This window comes from Pristiophorus japonicus, chromosome 16, assembly GCF_044704955.1.
Source record: "Pristiophorus japonicus isolate sPriJap1 chromosome 16, sPriJap1.hap1, whole genome shotgun sequence".
NCBI classification, from domain to species: Eukaryota; Metazoa; Chordata; class Chondrichthyes; family Pristiophoridae; genus Pristiophorus; species Pristiophorus japonicus.
This window is the reverse complement of record NC_091992.1, coordinates 134,368,353-134,388,907: the sequence shown is the minus strand read 5'-3', so window position 1 is coordinate 134,388,907 and position 20,555 is coordinate 134,368,353. Positions and strand designations below refer to the sequence as shown.

Below are 20,555 nucleotides of genomic sequence, written 5' to 3'. Positions count from 1 at the left end.
GCATCTCCGCCGTTTTCTGTTTTGATTTCAGATTTCCAGCATCCGCGGTATTTCGCTCAGTCTGTTCAGTTCCATGGTATTTTTTTTTCCTTGGACCCCTCCAACCCCCAGTTTTATTTTGGGGGTCGGGGGGGGGGTGGGGGTGCGAGAGGCGAGTTACGACACAGATATTAACGCTGGTTCCCTTTCCCCTTCTCCACCTGTCCAGCGGGCTCGCTGCCAGAAGGTCTTCGGGGCCTCCCTCGTCTCACAACTTCCTCGCCCGACTTGGCCGCAACGGACCCAGGACTTCGGGCACACTTTCAACGGAAGCCAGAGAGCTGACCAAATCGGTTCGCGCAATCATTGAAGCCGACTGTGAGTAATCAGAGGGTGACAGCAGTTATAACTTTACCCAGAGAGCGGTGAGAATGTGGAACTCGCTGCCACAGGGAGGGGTTGAGGTGAATAGTATCGATGTATTTAAGGGGAAGCTGGATAAACACATGGGGGAGAAGTGAATAGAAGGATATGGTGATGGGGTGAGATGTGGAAGGATGGGAGGCTTGAGTGGAGCATAAACGTAGGCATGGACTGGTTGGGCTAAATGGTCTTATTCCGTGCAGTAAAATTCTATACAAGTGCGGCAAGACTATAAATGTGCCAACTTACCTTGAGTGCCAGTGGAGACAACAATTCCATTGATGGCAGTTGTGTTTGGCATGTAACGGAGAACAGTACTGGCTGGGAAGGGAGATTGGGAACAAGATGTCTGTTGGAACATCAAAACTAAAATATAAAATCACCTTTGCTCTGCACAGAGCCTTTGATTTGTCCATGTCCAAGCCAGCACTATGTTAGGCCTTGGTCATTATGGGGTGAATGGAGTTTGATTGCCCAGGCACTCGGGGGCCCTTGGGCAATGCAGGGAGATGCTCCCGACATTGGGCAGTGAGAAACCACGGACATTTTATCTCGTAATACTCGTGGGGCGTTTAACTATGTTAAAGGCGCTATATAAATACAAGTTGTTGTTGTTCTGACTGGCATCTGTCCATCTGTAACCTCCCTATTCCATTCCCTTTCCATATTTAACCCTCCCATCTCTGGTCCTTCACTGCCTTTTAATCCTCGCGTCATTCGATCCCCAAAACCCACTTTGCTAACCCTCAGTGCCCTCTCATCCCCAAAACGTATCTTCTCGAAGTCTGCTGAGTTTCGGTTTGAATATGTTTTGTTCTTTGGGTTAAAGATGTAGCACCCTCGCCTCTGAGTCAGAAGGCTGTAGGTTCAAGTCCCAGAGCGCATAAATCCAGGCTGACAATCCAGTGCAGTACTGAGGGAGCGCCGCACTGTCGGAGGGCAGTACTGAGGGAGCGCCGCACTGTCGGAGGGGCAGTACAGAGGGAGCGCCGCACTGTCGGAGGGGCAGTACTGAGGGAGCGCCGCACTGTCGGAGGGCAGTACTGAGGGAGTGCCGCACTGTCGGAGGGGCGGTACTGAGGGAGCCCCGCACTGTCGGAGGGGCAGTGCTGAGGGAGCCCCGCACTGTCGGAGGGGCAGTGCTGAGGGAGCCCCGCACTGTCGGAGGGGCAGTACTGAGGGAGCCCCGCACTGTCGGAGGGGCAGTACTGAGGGAGCGCCGCACTGTCGGATGTGCCGTCTTTTGGATGAGACATTAAACCGGGGCCCCGTCAGCTCTCTCAGGTGGATGTAAAAGATCCCATGGCACTATTTTGAAGAAGAGCAGGGGAGTTCTCCCCGGTGTCCTGGCCAATATTTATCCCTCAATCAACATCACTAAAACAGATTGGGCTAGAAATTGTATTTTTTCACCGAACGCTATCGCTGTGAGGCCGTAAATTCAAGCTTTAATTCGCGCAACGGTAAAAATTGGCATTGCACGAGGATTTGTGGCGCGATCCTCGCCACGTTTAGTCCGAGGCCAATACCGCTGCGAGTTGGGCCTTGGGAGGGCGGGAAAACACCTGAAAATAAATTGGAAAAAAGAAGAAAATATTCACACATTTACAAAACACTTATCCAGCGAATTTAAAAATAAAAACTTTAACGAACCTTTTTTTGCAGGTTTCTTATTTACCGCTGATCCAAGGGCTGCAGCCTTTTTCCGGGCAGTCTTCTGCGTCCTAAATACGGGTGCGCTCAGAGCCAAAAAACGCTATTTTATGTCTTGCACGATGGCGCTCCTCTCTCCAGCAGTATTTGAAAAGCGCCGCCGCAAGACTTCTCCGAATTTCCCGCCGGGTGGTTTTTCGGCAAAATATCGCCAAAAAACGGGCGCACGGTTGGCGAATTTTTAGGCCATAATCTGTTCATTGTCACATTGCTGTTTGTTGGAGCTTGCTGTGCGCAAATTGGCTGTCGATTTTCCCACTTTACAACAGTGACTACACTCCAAAAGTACTTCATTGGTTGTAAAGCTCTTTGAGACTTCCGGTGGTCGTGAAGGGCGCTATATAAATGCAAGTCTTTCTTTAAAGATACTTGCGCTGTAAGTGAACAGTTAACTTTCAGCGTGTGTGACTTTCTGCCTGCAGAGGTTGTACACGCCAGGGGCTAACACGCATTGCCCTTTGCCAGCGCCAGCAGCAACACCGCGTAGTAATGACTGAGGGCAGTGTGCAGGTCACTGGGAGCTGCTGCCAGACTCTCTCAGCCTTCAGCAGGCTGGCTGCAGCAGCATGGCACTTTGCTCGGTATTTCTACAGTCGGTTTTTTTATGAAGCTGTGTTGAGTTTGTGCATGGGATTATGAGCGGACCCGCGAGCCAAAGGCTCTGCTGGATTGTTGCACGGCAAGTAGAGGTGAGGAGGCGTGCTCACAACACTGGTGCACACGCCCGCCGTACGCTGCCAGGGTGACCTGCCCAGCTGGCTTTGAGCCACACGGTCCAGTTTGTCGTGGCCACTTGATGAAGATTGCAAACCAAATCGAAAAAGATGTTTTCCAGCACGGCATTTTTTTTAAAAACCCTCTTAACTACTTAAAATGGACAGCTCAGACACAGGCCATTGGACTCCACACGAGCCTCCTGTCACTCTCTTTACTTCATCTCATCCTGTCAATATATCGCTTCTAATCCTCCCACATTCCACCCTACATAAACTAGCAGTGATCCAAAACTCGGCTGCCCCGTGTCCTAACTCGCACCGAGTCCCGCTCACCCATCACCCCCTGTGCTCACTGCCCTGTGTCCTAACTTGCACCGAGTCCCGCTCACCCATCACCCCCTGTGCTCACTGCCCAGTGTCCTAACTCGTACCAAGTCCCGCTCACCCATCACCCCCTGTGCTCACTGCCCCGTGTCCTAACTCACACCCAGTCCCGCTCACCCATCGTCCCCTGTGCTCACTGCCCCGTGTCCTAACTTATACCGAGTCCCGCTCACCCATCACCCCCTGTGCTCACTGCCCCGTGTCCTAACTTATACCGAGTCTCGCTCACCCATCACCCCCTGTGCTCACTGCCCCGTGTCCTAACTTATACCGAGTCCCACTCACCCATCACCCCCTGTGCTTACTGCTCCGTGCCCTAACTCGCACCAAGTCCCGCTCACCCATCACCCCCTGTGCTCACTGCCCCGTGTCCTAACTCGCACCGAGTCCCACTCACCCATCACCCCCTGTGCTCACTGCCCCATGTCCTAACTCGCACCGAGTCCCACTCACCCATCACCCCCTGTGCTCACTGCCCCGTGTCATAACTCGCACCGAGTCCCACTCACCCATCACCCCCTGTGCTCGCTGGCCCGTGTCCTAACTCGCACCGAGTCCCGCTCGCCCATCACTCCCTGTGCTCGCTGCCCCGTGCCCTAACTCGCACCAAGTCCCACTCACCCATCACCCCTTGTGCCCGCTGACCGACACTGGCTCCTGGTTAAGCAACGCCTCGATTTCAAAATTCTCATCCTTGTTTACAAATCCCTCCATGGCCCTTGCCCCTCTCTATCTCTATAATCTCCTCCACTCCCCTCCCGCTCGAGATGTCTGTGCTCCTCTAATTCTGCCCTCCTGAGCATCCCTGATTATAATCGCTCCACTAGCAGTGGCCGTGCCTTCTGTTGCCTGGGCCCCAAGCTCTGGAACTCCCTCCCTAAACCTCTCCACCTCTCTACCTCTCTCTCCTCCTTCAAGACGCTCCTTAAAACCGACCTCGTTGACCAAGCCCTGTGCTAATTTCTACTTATACGGCCCGGTGTCAATTTTTATCGCATAATACTCCTGTGAAGCGCCTTGGGACATCTCACTACGTTAAAGGCGCTATATAAATACACGTTGTTGTTTAGTCTAGTTTATCTAGCTTCCTCTTAAAGACATCTCTGCCATTGGCTTCAACCACTCCCTGTGAGAGTAATGGGGCAGGGAGCTTCATGGACACGGGAGGGAACGCCGCAGGCAAGAGCAACGACATTCTCAGCATCTCTGGCTAAAGAATTTCTAAATACTTTGAATGCAGGAGTTGAGGATTCCCGTTTTAGGGTTGTGGTAAGGAATGAGTAACAGTAAGAGAGGGTGAAATGGGTCTTGATTCCAACACGGTCAAATCTACCTGTGACATAGGGCCTGCATGTACATCAAGCTGCCAGGGTTCGTGCACGAGGGGGAGAAATCCGGAGGCGCCCAGTTTGGGACACTAACTTTTAAAAGTTTGAAGAAAGTAGCACCAGGCGCGAATGTTGTTTAACTTTAAAAAGATTCGGCATTGGCTCTCCAGGAAGGAAGTGGAGCACTAAATCGAGCTAAACCAAGCGCTCCAGTTCCTTCCCAGAGCTCAGCCGGCAGCAAGCCTGGAAAGGGAGGGCCATTGCTGCAGGTCGGCCCCGCCGGCCCGATCAGCCCCCTGCACCACACCACAGGCGGGGAGGCGAGCCCTGAGGGGCTCTCGTCGGGGGATCAAGGGGTATGGCGAGAAAGCAGGAAGGGGGTACTGAAGTTGCATGTTCAGCCATGAACTCATTGAATGGCGGTGCAGGCTAGAAGGGCCGAATGGCCTACTCCACCTATTTTCTATGTTTCTATGATCGATCGCGGGGGAAACGCAGCGAGAAAAATTCAGAGAGAGCATGAGAGTTTGTTTTCTTGCCTACCTCGGCTTTAAATATCGCTCCCAAAGCGCCCGGCCTCCTGATGAAGGCCTTTTGCAGCTCCTGGTGTTGTCACCCGGCGATTCTGCACCCGGGAAGAACCGAAGTTTGGGTGCGGGGCGTTACCGGGGCGATGAGCACGGCGATGAAGTCACGATGTACTAGCGAAGGAGATCGGGGCACAGCGCTGTACCGCCGGTGCAAACTTCCCGCCGAATATGGCAAGAGTCGATCTGCTCGCCGCGCCCGGCCGGTAAGTGCATAGCGTCCCCCGCAGGCAATAATGGGAGGCACTAAGGATGGCAATTTCTACGCCTAATGGGCTCAAGTTTCGGCCTGAGTTGCTCCTATTTTTTTGGAGCAACTAGTTTAGAATGGAGCATCTTAGAAATTGCAATTCTCGGCATTTAGTTTGCCCCAGTTCTAGTGAATTAGAACACTTTCATTGTAGAACAGATTTTTTTTTTCAAAATGGGACGTGTCCAGCCACTTACGCCTGTTTTGCAAGTTTAGGCAGTGAAAACTTACTCCAAACTAACTTAGAATGGAGTAAGTGTAGATCTTTGTACGCTCAGAAAAACCTTGCCTACACTTACAAATCAGGCGTAGGGAAAGAGAGATGGGGGAGGGAGAGGCGGATGGAAGTTTACAAACATTAAACACTTCACTTTTACAAATAAAGAGCCATCATCAATAATAAATGATTTTAAAAAAATCAATAAATCAACCAATAAAATCAAAAAAATTAAAAAGTTAAAAATAAAAACAATAATAAAAATATCAATCAATAAATAAAAAATTAAGTTTCTACTCACCGACTGCAACACTGGGAGCCCTCCAACAGCGAGCTGGGATGGGACCCCCCACCCCGTAGTCTCTCTCTCTCTCTCTCTCTCTCTCTCTCTCTCTCTCTCTCTCTCTCTCTGTCAATGTCTCTGTGTTTTTGACAGCGAGGGGGGGGGGGGTGGGGAGGGGATAGGGGCGGGAGGGAGGGATGTGGAGGGGGGGTGGGAGAGAGAGGAGGGGGAGGGAGGCCTGAGTCTGATCTTCGCCCGGTGAGCCCATTCGGCCAGGGCTAGGGGCAGCGTGCTTGGGGCCCCTCCCACACAGCCTCGGGGGCGAGGAGCTACTGCACATGCGCGCACACTCTGGCGCGCATGTGCAGAGATCCCGGCACTGTTTTCGGCGCCGGGACCTGGCTCCGCCCTGAACAAGTTCTGCTGCGCCAAGGGCCTGGATTGACCCGATGGAGGGGAGAATACCAAGGTAAATAATAGGCGCCATTTCTGTTCTAAAAAGTCAGTACACCACACGGAGATGCGGCGTTCTAACCCTGGGGGCAAACTTGGGCCCAATATTTGGTTATGAAGTCATACACTGCAGCCTTTGCTGTGCGATTCTTGCAGTTAGCTCCTCGCTCTGGTTTTGCAGACCCCCTCCCTCCCCCCCCCCCCCGCCCTCCCCTCCACCCCCAGTTGGTACGAGGGCTGAGCTGTCCCTGTTTGAACAGAAGCTCGAGCTGCCCCCAGATTGAGTGCAGCACAGGTACCAGATCTGCAGCTGACCCCAGAGGATTCTGTGTGCACAATGCCAGCTCTTCCCCGACGCATCAAATGAGACGAGTCACAGGAAGTCAGCTGGCAAAGTATTTTAGATAGTTTGCTCCTCGGCCCCCCTCGCCCTCGGCGCCCCCCCTCGCCCTCGGCGCCCCCCCGGCCCTCTCACCCCCGGCCGCCCCACACCTAGGACCTACATTCTCTGTCACAGGTGGGACAGACAGTGGTTGAAGGAAAGGGTGGATGGGGAGCCTGGTTTGCCGCACGCTCCTTCCGCTGCCTGCGCTTGAATTCTGCATGCTCTCGGCGACGATACTCGAGGTGCTCAGCGCCCTCCCAGATGCTCTTCCTCCACTTAGGGCAGTCGTGGGCCAAGGACTCCCAGGTGTCGGTGGGGATGTTGCATTTTGTCAAGGAGGCTTTGAGGGTGTCCTTGAAACGTTTCCTCTGCTCACCTGGGGCTCACTTGCCGTGTCGAAGCTCTACGTAAAACGCTTGCTTTGAGAGTCTCGTGTCGGGCATGTGGACGATGTGGCCCGCCTAACGGAGCTGGTCGAGTGTGGTCAGTGCTTCAATGCGGTGTCTGCTATATATACACTGGGGATAACTCCCCTGCTTCAAAATAGTGCCATGGGATCTTTTATGCCCACTTGAGAGGGCAGACAGGACTCCTTGGTTTAACGTCTTATCCGAAACCTCCCAACAGTGCAGCACTCCCTCAGTACTGCACTGGGAGTGTCAGCCTAGATTTGTTGTGCTCATGACTCTAGTGTGGGACCTATCTTAGAAGCGAGGGTGCTACCAACTGAGCCATAGTTGACAGAGGGACTGGGCAATGGAGGTTTTAGGAGAGAGGGAGTGAGCGACGGAGGCTTTAGGAGAGAGGGAGTGAGCGACAGAGGCTTTAGGAGAGAGGGAGTGAGTGGTGGAGGCTTTAGGAGAGAGGGAGTGAGCGACAGAGGCTTTAGGAGAGAGGGAGTGAGCGGTGGAGGCTTTAGGAGAGAGGGAGTGAGCGACAGAGGCTTTAGGAGAGAGGGAGTGAGCGGTGGAGGCTTTAGGAGAGAGGGAGTGAGCGACAGAGGCTTTAGGAGAGAGGGAGTGAGCGACAGAGGCTTTAGGAGAGAGGGAGTGAGCGACAGAGGCTTTAGGAGAGAGGGAGTGAGCGACAGAGGCTTTAGGAGAGAGGGAGTGAGCGACAGAGGCTTTAGGAGAGAGAGAGAGGGACTGAGCGATGAAGGATTTTTGAAAGACAGAAGGATTTAGGAGAGTTAGCCAAAGGCACATGCAAATCACATTTTCTCCTTCCACCCCGCTCCAGTCACGTTTCCCAGCTGCACTTCCTGCACGTGGGCCTGGCATGGTATCTTATGGCACATGCAAAAATGTTGGGTTATTTTGAACAATACTGGACTGTCCTCCTCCTTTAAGTCTGATCCTGATTATGAATCAGACAGAAACACGCATCAAACCATAAGATACCATGCCAGGCCCACGTGGGGGAAGTGCAGCTGGGAAACGTGACTGGAGAGAGGTGGAAGGAGAAAATGTGATTTGAGCAGAGCTGTTTGCTCATCCGACAGCTCCCTCCGTTATAGTCACAGACAGCTGCCTCGGCCCCAGTGCTTGCAACATGGAGCGATTAGCTTTTACCAGACAAAGGATCCTCCAGGGAACAAGCCTGTCAGCTTAGTGTGGCACATGAAGTGTGAGGACTAAAACCGCTGCAGTGTAACAGGGACCGCAGCTCACAGGACGAGCTGCTGTCTACTCCATTCCAGACACAATATACCGACTTCGGGGGGCTCGAGTCTAGAAGGGAACTGCACTGAGAAAACTCTTCAGTATTTTTATAGCACATTGATCTATTAGAATAGGAGGACTTGCATTTTTATAGTGTTTATTCTGCAATTAGCCTACAATTAATTACTTTGTGCAGTGCAGTCAATATTGTTCTGTCAGCAAAAGCAGCAGCCATTTTATGTACAGCAAGATCCCACAAACAGCGATGATCGGCTCACCTGCTTTTGGTGGTGGTTGGGAAAGGGAAATTGGTTCCTGTGGTTACTTTAACATCCCCTGAACCGGCAGATTGGGCCTCGGTTTAACGCCCAATCTGAAGGATGGATTACCAGCCACTCCAGCACTCCCTTGGCACTGCACTGTAGTGTCAGGCCAAACTGTGCTCGGGTCTCTGGAATGGTGCTTGAGCCCACAACCTAGTTGTTGGGGTGAGAGTGCTATGACTGAGCCACACGGACATATTGCACCCATTTCTGGGCAAGCTGTTCCCGCACCTTTCTCAAGCTCCTGGTCAGACACGAGAAGATCTTGGATCCTACTTTCAGCTCCAATCCCTTCCCCATCAGCACCTATCCTATCCCTTTCTATATTACAAGGATTATTCAATGCACGTCTCAGAACGTTCTTCCATTGTTGCTTCTCTAGTGCAAATACTCTGTTCTACACACGCTATCTCCTCCTTGCACCGTCTGATGTTAGCCGTAGCTCAGTGGGCAGCACTCTCACCTTGGAGTCAGAGGTTGTGGGTTCAAGTCCCACTCCAGAGACTTGAGCACAAAAATCTAGGCTGACACTCCCAGTGCAGTGCTGAAGGAGCACCGCACTGTCTGAGGTGTCGTCTTTCAGATGAGACGTTAAATTGAGGAGGCCCCGTCTGCTCTCTCAGGTGGATGTAAAAGATCCCATGGCACTATTTCAAAGAGGAGCAGGGGAGTGTCAAATTTCCTCCTGTGGAGTGTTTTGGAGACATTTGACTATGTTAAAGGTTCAAGTTGCTGTGGTATAGAGTGCCCCAGGTGAGTTAGTTATTAGGTGCAGGTTGATTCACTGTCTGGTGTGCCGTCAGACGGAGCTCGTTCCCAGGCGAAGGGTAAATGAGCGGACTGTGCCTTGGAGCGTGTTTGGGCCTTGTACACATGTGTTTTTTTTAAAAATGCACAGCAGTTGCCAAGGACAGTGAATTAATGATGTGCAGACAGACCAGGCATGCACCACAGGATCAGCATATCATGCAGCTCCTGTTCTGTCTCGGCTGGGTGTAACGGCAGGTGGGTAGACCTTGCAGCAGGCAAAGTCTGCCTTAAAACCAGGAGGATGGGCAGGGAGCAACCCAAACAGCCGCTGTGACCACCGGCAAAAATCTCCCATCTACAAGTTCAAAAAGAACCTGTTGTTTTTATATTCCCTGAATTTCTTTTAACCCTTTGTGCCCTTTTTTGCGCTCTCTCATTGCCCAACCTCGGAGTTGGCCACTGCTGCTGCTATCCTGTAAACAGCCACTCGGAGGTGTATGTGAGCAGTCCGTCAGCAGCTCCGCTCCCCCGCCACCGCACAGCCCCCCACCGCCCCCCCCCCCCTCCAACAGTCAGCACTCTCCTGTGAACCCACTCCCTGCCCTTTGCAGTCTTCAAACGTCATCGTTCCCAGGAGAAAACTGGTAGCAGTGCTGAGGGACTGCTGCAATGCCGGAGGTGCCGTCTTTCGGATGAGACGTTAAACCGAGGTCCCGTCTTCTCTCTCAAGTGGACGTAAAAGATCCCACGGCACTATTTGAAGAAGAGCAGGGGAGATATCCCCGGTGTCCTGGGGCCAATATTTATCCCTCAATCAATATCACTAAAACAGATTATCCGGTCATTATCACATTGCTGTGTGTGGGAGCTTGCTGTGCACAAATTGACTGCTGCGTTTCCCACATTATAACAGTGACTACACTCCAAAAAAGTACTTAATTGGCTCTACATTTATACAGCAATTTTCACCGCCATTGGACATCTGAAATCGCTTTACAGCCAATGAAGTACTTTTGGAGTGTAGTCACTGGTGTAATGTAAAATACTTTGGGATATCCTGAGGTCATGTAGGGCACTATAGAAATGTAAATATTTTTATTATATTGGAGCATATTGTGAGAGTTCGCTCAATGACTGTCCTTAACCAAGGTTGAACAGGTAGCATTCAATGCAGCAGGAACATTCAATCAAAATATTCATTAGTTATGAGAATGAGGAAGCGAGGATTAAACGTGAGGCATTTGCGTTCTTGCACATAAATGTTCGCCTTCTGTAACATCAGAGTAGTGGCTGCGCTCAGCCCCCTACAAGGTTATAAGCAGCACAACAAGTGTTACTGATGCTTATGCCAAACTTTGTTTAGTGCCAGGAACATGAGCTGCTGCAGCTGCACCACAGCCTTCTGTATAAATCCAACACCACTGCACGGAATCGCACGGGCAAGGCTTCAGACTGTCTCCTGCCCCCAGCTTCTCTCCCAGTGTCCGTGAAGCCCCCTGACCTACTGCCCCCGCCCTCGGCGTCTCTCCCTCTCTCCCAGTGTCCATGAAGCCCACTGCCCCCGCCCTCGGCGTCTCTCCCTCTCTCCCAGTGTCCATGAAGCCCCCTGACCCACTGCCCCCGCCCTTGGCATCTCTCCCTCTCTCCCAGTGTCCGTGAAGCCCCCATCCTCGGCGTCTCTCCCTCTCTCCCATTGTCCGTGAAGCCCCCTGACCTACTACCCCCACCCCTGGCGTCTCTCCCTCTCTCCCAGTGTCCGTGAAGCCCCCTGGCCCACTGCCCCCACCCTCAGCGTCTCTCCCTCTCTCCCAGTGTCCGTGAAGCCCCCTGGCCCACTGCCCCCACCCTCAGCGTCTCTCCCTCTCTCCCAGTGTCCGTGAAGCCCTTGGGCCCACTGCCCCCACCCTCGGCATCTCTCCCTCTCTCCCAGTGTCCGTGAAGCCCCCATCCTCGGCCTCTCTCCCTCTCCCAGTGTCCGTGAAGCCCTTGGGCCTACTGCCCCCACCCTCAGCGTCTCTCCCTCTCTCCCAGTGTCCGTGAAGCCCCCTGACCCACTGCCCCCCGCCCTCGGCGTCTCTCCCTCTCTCCCAGTGTCCATGAAGCCCCCTGACCCACTGCCCCCGCCCTTGGCATCTCTCCCTCTCTCCCAGTGTCCGTGAAGTTTCCCAGACTGAGCATTTGCCTGGGACTCCCTCCCTTGCACGCAGTTATCTGCCAGGGTACCTGTGGGGAGTCTGCCATTGGTGCACTGGGACTAGTACAATTTCTAACCCAGACATTGGGGAGCCGAAATTGCCCAGCGGCCTGTCCGGGGGCGGTGACCTTCCGGGCCGGGTCAGTTAACGCCCGGGGCAGAAGTCCCGGCCCCAGTGTGGAATTGCCCTTAGTACCCCTCTAACAAGAAGGAACGCTGTCTCAGGCACTCCAATCTGTTGGAGGGGCGCTCCCGAGATGACAGCGCCGTGTCGCTGCGTAGCACTGACGCACCTCAACGCCTCTCCCCTTCATTTAAAGGAAAGAACGTAAGAAATAGGAGCAGGAGTCAGCCACCTGGCCCCTCGAGCCTGCTCTGCCATTCAATAAGATCATGGCTGATCTGATCATGGACTCAGCTCCACTTCCCCGCCCGCTCCCCATAATCCCTTAGCCCCTTATCGCTCAAAAATCTGTCTATCCCCACCTTAAATATACTCAATGACCCAGCCTCCACAGCTCTCTGGGGCAGAGAATTCCACAGATTTATCTCTGAACCCTGTGAAAGAAGAAATTTCTCCTCATCAGGGTTTTAAATGGGCGGCCCCTTATTCTGAGACTATGTCCCCTAGTTTTAGTTTCCCCTATGAGTGAAAATATCCTCTCTGCATCCACCTTGTCGAGCCCCCTCATTATCTTATATGTTTCGGTGAGATCACCTCTCATTCTTCTGAACTCCAATGTGTATAGGACCAACCTACTCAACCTATCCTCATAAGTCAACCCCCTCATCTCTAGAATCAACCTAGTGAACCTTCTCTGAATAGCCTCCAATGCAAGTATATCCTTTCTTAAATATGGAGACCAAAACTGTACGCAGTACTCCAGGTGTGGCCTCACCAATACCCTGTACAGTTGTAGCAGGACTTCTCTGCTTTTATACTCTATCCCCCTTGCAATAAAGGCCAACATTCCATTGGCCTTCCTGATTACTTGCTGTACCTACATACTAACTTTTTGTGTTTCATGCACAAGAACCCCCAGGTCTCTCTGTACTGCAGCACTTGGCAATTTTTCTCCATTTAAATTATAATTTGCTTTTCTATTATTTCTGCCAAAGTGGATAACCTCACATTTTCCCACATTATACTCCACCTGCCAAATGTTTGCCCACTCACTTAGCCCGTCTATATCCCTTTGCAGATTTTTTGTGTCCTCCTCACAATTTGCTTTCCCATCCATCTTTGTATCATCAGCAAACTTGGCTACATTACACTCGGTCCCTTCATCCAAGTTATTAATGTAGATTGTAAATAGTTGAGGACCCAGCACTGATCCCTGCGGCACCCCACTAGTCACTGTTTGCCAACTGGAAAATGACCCATTTATCCCGACTCTCTGTTTTCTGTTAGTTAGCCAATCCTCTATCCATGCTAATATATTACCCCCAACCAACCCCATGAACTTTTATCTTGTGCAGTAACCTTTTATGTGGCACCTTATCAAATGCCTTCTGGAAATCCAAATACACCACATCCACTGATTCCCCCTTTATCCACCCTGCTCATTACATCCTCAAAGAACTCCCGCAAATTTGTCAAACATGATTTCCCTTTCATAAATCCATGTTGACGCTGATGCTTTTCCAAATGTCCTGCTACTGCTTCCTTAATAATGGACTCCAGCATTTTCCCAACAACAGATATTAGGCTAACTGGTGTATTGTTTCCTGCTTTTTGTCTGCCTATTTTAAATAGGGGCGTTACATTTGCGGTTTTCCAATCTGCTGGGACCACCCCAGAATCCAGAGAATTTTGGTAGATTACAACCAATGCATCCACTTCGTTTAAGACCCTAGGATGTAAGGCATCAGGTCCAGGGGACTTGTCCGCCTTTAGTCCCATTATTTTACCGAGTGCTACTTCTTTTGTGATAACGATTGTAATAAGTTCCTCCCTCCCTATAGCCCCTTGCTTATCCACTATTGGAATGTTTTTAGTGTCTTCCACCGTGAAGACCAATGCAAAATTTTATTCAATGCCTCTGCCATTTACTTGTTCTCCATTATTAATTCCCCAGTCTCATCCTCCAGGGGACCAACATTTACTTTAATCACTCTTTCCCTTTTTATGTACCTGTAGAAGCTCTTACTATCTGTTTTTATATTTTGTGCTAGTTTACTTTCATAATCTATCTTCCCTCTCTCTATCATTTTTTTCAGTTGTTCTTTGCTGGCTTTTAAAAGTTTCCCAATCCTCTGGCCTCCCACTAGACTTGGCCACATTGTATGCCCTTGTTTTCAATTTGACACCATCCCTTATTTCCTTAGTTAGCCACGGATGGTTATCCCTTCTCTTACAGTCTTTCCTTCTCATTGGGATATATTTTTGTTGAGTTATGAAATATCTCCTTCAATGTCTGCCACTGCTCATCAACCATCCCACACTTTAATCTATTTTCCCAGTCCACTTTAGCCAACTCTGTCCTCATATCTTTGTAGTCTCTTTTATTTAAGTTTAGGACCCAGGTTTGAGAACCAACTTTCTCACCCTTCAACTGAATTTGAAATTCAACCATGTTATGGTCACTCATTCATAGAGGATCCTTTACTCAGAGATCATTTATTAATCCTGTCTCATTACACAGTACCAGATCTAAGATAGCCTGCTCCCTGGTTGACTCCGCAACGTATTGTTCAAGAAAACTATCCCAGATACACTCTATGAACTCTTCCTCAAGGCCACCCTGGCCAGTTTGCTTTGTCTAATCAATATGAAGGTTAAAATCGCCCATGATTATTGCCGTTCCTTTTTTACAAGCCTCCATTATTTCTTGATTTATACTCCGTCCATCAGTGTAGCTACTGTTAGGGGACCTATAGACTACGCCCACCAGCGACTTTTTCCCCTTATTATTCCATATCTCCACCCAAACTGATTCAACATCTTGATCTTCTGAGTCAATATTGTTTCTCACTAACGCACTGATCTCATCCTTTATTAACAGTGCTACCCCACCTCCTTTTCCTTTCTGTCTGTCTCCTTCCGAATTGTCAAATACCCCTGAATATTTAGTTCCCAGCCCTGGTCACCTTGCAACCACGTCTCTGTAATGGCTATCAGATCATACCCATTTGTATCTATTTGTGCCGTCAACTCATCTATTTTATGAATGCAACGTGCATTCAGATAAAGAGCTTTTAAATTTGTTTTTTTTAACATTTTTTCTGCTTTGACCCCACTTTCTGATTCACCTTTATGTTTATACATTTTGTCCCTTCCTGGTATGCTCTGGTTATCATTTCCCCCAGTGCTACCCTGCTCTATCGCCTTCTCCTTATTCTTTAACTTTTTACATTTCCGCTCACCTGAATCCTCCCCCCACTAATTAGTTTAAAGCCCTCTCTACAGCCCGAGTTATTCGATTGGCCAGGACCCTAGTCCCAGCACGGTCTAAGTGGAGCCCGTCCCAATGGAACAGCTCCCACTTACCCCAGTACTGGTGCCAGTGTCCCAGGAACCAAAACCCATTTCTCCCACACCAGTCTTTGAGCAGCATGTTTAACTCTCTGATCTTATTACCCTATGCAAATTTGCTCGTGGCTCAGGTAGTAATCCAGAGATTATTACCTTTGTGGTTTTGCTTTTTAATTTGGCCCCTAGCTGCTCATACTCTCTCAGCAGAACCTCTTTGTCCTATCTGTCGTTGGTGCCCATGTGGACCACGACAACTGGATCTCCACCCTCCCACTCCAAGTTCCTCTCCAGCCCAGAGGAGATGTCCTTAACCCTGGCACCGGGACAGGCAACACAGCCTTCGGGACTCACGCTCGCGGCTGCAGAGAACAATATCTATCCCCCTAATGATACTGTCCCCTATCACTACAACCTTTCTTTTTACTCCCCCCACTTGAATGGCCCCCTGTACCACAGTGCTGTGGTCAGTTTGCTCATCTTTCCTGCAGTCCCTGCTCTCGTCCACACGGGGAGCAAGAGCCTCGAACCTGTTGGACAAGAGCAAGGGCTGAGGCTCCCCCATCATTCCCTCCTGAGTCCCCATACCTGCCTCGCTCGTAGTCATACCCTCCAGTCCCTGACCAAATTTGAATGAATGAATGTAATTGGTGTGACTGGCTCCTGGATCGCGGTGTCCAGGTAACTCTCCCCCTCCCTGATGTGTCGCAGTGTCTGCAGCTCGGACCCAGCTCATCAACACGGAGCCCAAGTTCCTCGAGCTGCAGACACTTGCTGCAGATCTGGTCGCCCTGGACCTCAGTGGTGCCCACCAGCTCCCACATGTTGCCACAGTGACACGTTGCCTGCCCTCCATCTCTAATGTATTTAATTAGTTAGATTTTGTTTTAAGTTTTTAATCCCAGCCCCTAATCTAAGGCCCTTAATTTAAAGAAAGAATAGAAAAGAGAGAGAAAAACTCACCAACCAATCACTTCCCTGCCTTCCTGTGACGTTGAATGTAGTCGCCCTCTCTGACCCAATCCCTGCGGGGGAGGGGCTGCTCCCGGAGGGGGAGGGGGAGGGGCCGGGCTGCCCCCTGCGGGGGAGGGGCCGGGCTGCTCGCTGCGGGGGAGGGGCCAGGCTGCCCCCTGTGGGGGAGGGGCCGGGCTGTCCCTGTGGGGGAGGGGCCGGGCTGCCCCCTGCGGGGGAGGGGCGCTCCCTACGGGGGAGGGAGAGGGGCCTGGCTGCTTGCTGTGGAGGAGGGGCCGGGCTGTCCCCTGTGGAGGAGGGGCCGGGCTGTCCCCTGTGGAGGAGGGGCCGGGCTGTCCCCTGTGGGACAGGGGCGCTCCCTATGGGGGAGGGGCCGGGCTGCCCCCTGCGGGGGAGGGGCCGGGCTGCCCCCTGTGGAGGAGGGGCGCTCCCTGCGGGGGAGGGGGAGGGGGAGGGACCGGGCTGATCGCGCTGCTCCCTTTATCCTCCGCTGCCGGTGTGGTGTTCCCTCACAGTTCGGAGTGTCGCGCTGTGTGGGTCGCTGCGGACTCTACATGGCCCTTTGGTGGCCACTACTGGGCTACCAGGGACAATCTCGACCGGCCCAGCGGCCCGGCACGCAAAGAGGAATGTCGGGCTGCATGATAGCGGCCCGGTCAAGATGAGCGCCGCCATTGTCAGGCCGACAGAAAAGTTGGGTGACCAAAAAAACAGTGGCAGCCCGGGGGCACACATGGCCTCCCCTTGAAGGGGCGCCCTGGGCAGATGTTGGCTGCTGTCATCGTTTCCCGTGCCAGCCTCCTGTGCCGTCTGGCAATTTCCCCGAGGGGCGCAAAGGGGTCGGCGCAGAGTGGTGGAGGGTCACGTGCACGGCGATGATTTAATCGCCGGGCGTGCACCAGCGTGGGGCACAAGTCACAGGGCGAGGCGCAACTACAAATCACCCCCAAAATCTCGGGGGAAATTTCTCCGCCCACCCCGTTAGTGCCTACCGGCGGCGCAAAAAGGGGCAACTTCGGCCCCAGGAACTCTCAGCGGCTGGCAGTCGAGCTGGTGAAACTTGTGCCCATCTTACAGTTGTCTCTGACTGTGCCCTGCTGTTATGCTGCCTACATTGTGTTCCCACATTACAACACTGACTACACTTCAAAAGCATTTGATTGGCTATAAAGCAGTTTGGGAAGTTCTGAGGTCGCAGAAGGGGCTATATAAATTCAAATCTTTCTTTCTAACAAAATAGGTGCTTCAGTGTGATCTGGCTTCTGTTTTCAGTGTGTCCAGTTAAGACCGCCCAGGAACTCGAGGCTAACCCGTGGCTATTGGTGTGGCGGAATAATTACATGACTGCGTCTGACCACACGCCACATGGATGTTACGAGTGATCTGGTTTGTTGGAGCTCCCTCAGTACTGCCCCTCCAACAGTGCGGCGCTCCCTCAGTGCTGCCCCTCCGACAGTGCGGCGCTCCCTCAGTGCTGCCCCTCCGACAGTGCGGCGCTCTCTCAGTACTGCCCCTCCAACAGTGCGGTGCTCTCTCAGTACTGCCCCTCCAACAGTGCGGGACTCCCTCAGTACTGCCCCTCTGACAGTGCAGCACTCCCTCAGTACTGCACTGGGAGTGTCAGCCTAGATTTTTGTGCTCCAGTCTCTGGAGTGGGACTTGAACCCACAACTTTCAAGAGGAGCAGCTGGATCTTGAGCAGACTGGGGCTGATTTCCCCTCCCTAGTCCCGACAGCACTTGCAGAGACCCATTTGCCAGCCTGGCTGTGGTTGGCCAACTCAGCACAGACCAGAAATGAAATTTGGGGCTGGCCTGACCTGCCTGGCTCGGTCTGCTCTCTCAGGTGACCGTAACCCTTTCCACTGTACTATTTGAAGAAGAGCGGGAGAGATCCCCCCCGTTGTCCTGGGGCCAATATTTATCCCTCAACCAACATAACGAAAAACAGAATATCTGGTCATTATCTCATTGCTGTGTGTGGGAGCTTGCTGTGCGCAGATTGGCTGTGTTTCCTGCATTCATCATATATCATCATCATAGGCAGTCCCTCGGAATCGAGGAGACTTGCTTCCACTCCTGAAGTGAGTTCTTTGGTGGCTGAACAGTCCAATACGATAGCCACAGACTCTGTCGCAGGTGGGACAGACAGTCATTGAGGGAAGAGGTGGGTAAGGAGTCTGGTTTGCCGAATGCTCCTTCCGCTGCCTGCGTTTGATTTCTGCATGCTCTCGGCGACGAAACTCGAGGTGCTCAGCGCCCTCCCGGATGCACTTCCTCCACTTAGGGCAGTCTTGGGCCAAGGACTCCCAGGTGTCGGTGGGGATGTCGCACTTATAGAAACATAGAAAATAGGTGCAGGAGTAGGCCATTCGGCCCTTCTAGCCTGCACCGCCATTCAATGAGATCATGGCTGAACATGAAACTTCAGTACCCCATTCCTGCTTTCTCGCCATACCCCTTGATCCCCCTAGTAGTAAGGACTACATCTAACTCCTTTTTGAATATATTTAGCGAATTGGCCTCAACAACTTTCTGTGGTAGAGAATTCCACAAGTTCACCACTCTCTGGGTGAAGAAATTTCTCCTCATCTCGGTCCTAAATGGCTTACCCCTTATCCTTAGACTGTGACCCCTGGTTCTGGACTTCCCCAACATTGGGAACATTCTTCCTGCATCTAACCTGTCTGAACCCGTCAGAATTTTAAAAGTTTCTATGAGATCCCCTCTCATCTGAACTCCAGTGAATACAACTCCAGTTGATCCAGTCTTTCTTGATATGTCAGTCCCACCATCCCAGGAATCAGTCTGGTGAACCTTCGCTGCACTCCCTGAATAGCAAGAATGTCCTTCCTCAAGTTAGGAGACCAAAACTGTACACAATACTCCAGGTGTGGCCTCACCAAGGCCCTGTACAACTGTAGTAACACCTCCCTGCCCCTGTACTCAAATCCCCTCGCTATGAAGGCCAACATGCCATTTGCTTTCTTAACCGCCTGCTGTACCTGCATGCCAACCTTCAATGACTGATGTACCATGACACCCAGGTCTCGTTGCACCTCCCCTTTTCCTAATCTGTCACCATTCAGATAATAGTCTGTCTCTGTTTTTACCACCAAAGTGGATAACCTCACATTTATCCACATTATACTTCATCTGTCATGCATTTGCCCACTCACCTAACCTATCCAAGTCACTCTGCAGCCTCATAGCATCCTTCTCGCAGCTCACACTGCCACCCAACTTAGTGTCATCTGCAAATTTGGAGATACTACATTTAATCCCCTCGTCTAAATCTTTAATGTACAATGTAAATAGTTAATGGAAGGTGAGAATGAATAAAGCCAGCCCACTAAGTAAAATATTTGATCATAATTTCAATTATAGGCTACAGTGAAGATATAGATCTTAAAGCAACTGCTCAACTAATCAGATTGAAGATTCATTAATGAGCAGCACAAAGTCTGAACCAGGAAGTGCCAGTCCATAGAATCATAGAAACTTGCAGCTCAGAAGGAGACCATTCAGCCTGTGCTGGTTCTTAGAAAGAGCAGCCTTGCATAGTCCCACATACCAGATTTTGCGGTAAAAAATAACGGTGCCACTGATAGCCTCACCATTATTTTTAACACAAAATCTAGCCTGTTCCGTGTTCAGAAAGAAATGCTTTGAAACAAAATCACTTGAAAGTTATTAGGTCCTATGATTCAGTGACTGCATGGAGGTTTGTGGGGATTATTATGACATCACCTTGTGAGGCATCTCTGTTTACCAAGCAAGTGACCTTCATACATGTCAACCTAGAAAGAAGCAAAAGCTGACCAATAGCTTCAAAAAAGCTTATAGCTCAGAAACCTCCCTGAATATTGTGTGTATAAAATGTGAAGACTGCGGGGAGAATTTCCTCAGGGCTTCTTCCCAGTAAATTTGGCAAAAGTTTAGCAGCCCAAACTTCCACCAAAATTACAGCAACAGTTTACCATCCAGGCAGTCAAGGTGAAAATGATCCCCATCCTGTTAATTTGTGACCATATACCTACAGTAATCCAAACTGGCAGGACATTCTAGATTCACAAGAAAAAAGTGACTCACTATTACATCTTCTCCGTCCTTGATCCAATAGCATCCTACAGGATTTAACCATTTTAAATAAACAACTTTTTTTTAAAGCTGTTTCAGAAGGGATAGAGTGGCTCAATATCATTAAAAAATATTTTACAACTGAGTGCAGATGATGAGTTGCAGCAACACAGTAATGTGCCGCCTTTTAGGTGCTGACCGAACTGCAGTGCATTTCAAATAAAAAACCTGAAAGGCGATGTTATAGTTAGCAATAATAGTCAACAAACACTTAACGGGGGCTAAATTGGGCAATGTAGTGCCTATTTAATAAGCACTACACGGCCAAATTAAACTTAAAAATGGGGTCTGAGATGTAGCGCACAGTTCTGATGGGATGTGCGCAG

The 20,555-nt window shown here is 51.0% G+C and overlaps 1 protein-coding gene across 7 annotated transcripts in view; it reads left to right on the top strand.

Moving 5' to 3' along the window:
* The window catches only part of stxbp4 (syntaxin binding protein 4), a 205,537-nt gene that overhangs the window by 141,541 nt on the left and 43,441 nt on the right, over positions 1 to 20,555 (top strand). For all 7 annotated transcript variants that reach the window (XM_070857963.1, XM_070857966.1, XM_070857960.1 and 4 more), the window contains one exon: positions 209 to 357. In XM_070857963.1, coding sequence (XP_070714064.1) covers positions 209 to 357 — 149 coding nt within the window. The remainder of the gene's footprint in view (positions 1 to 208; positions 358 to 20,555) is intronic.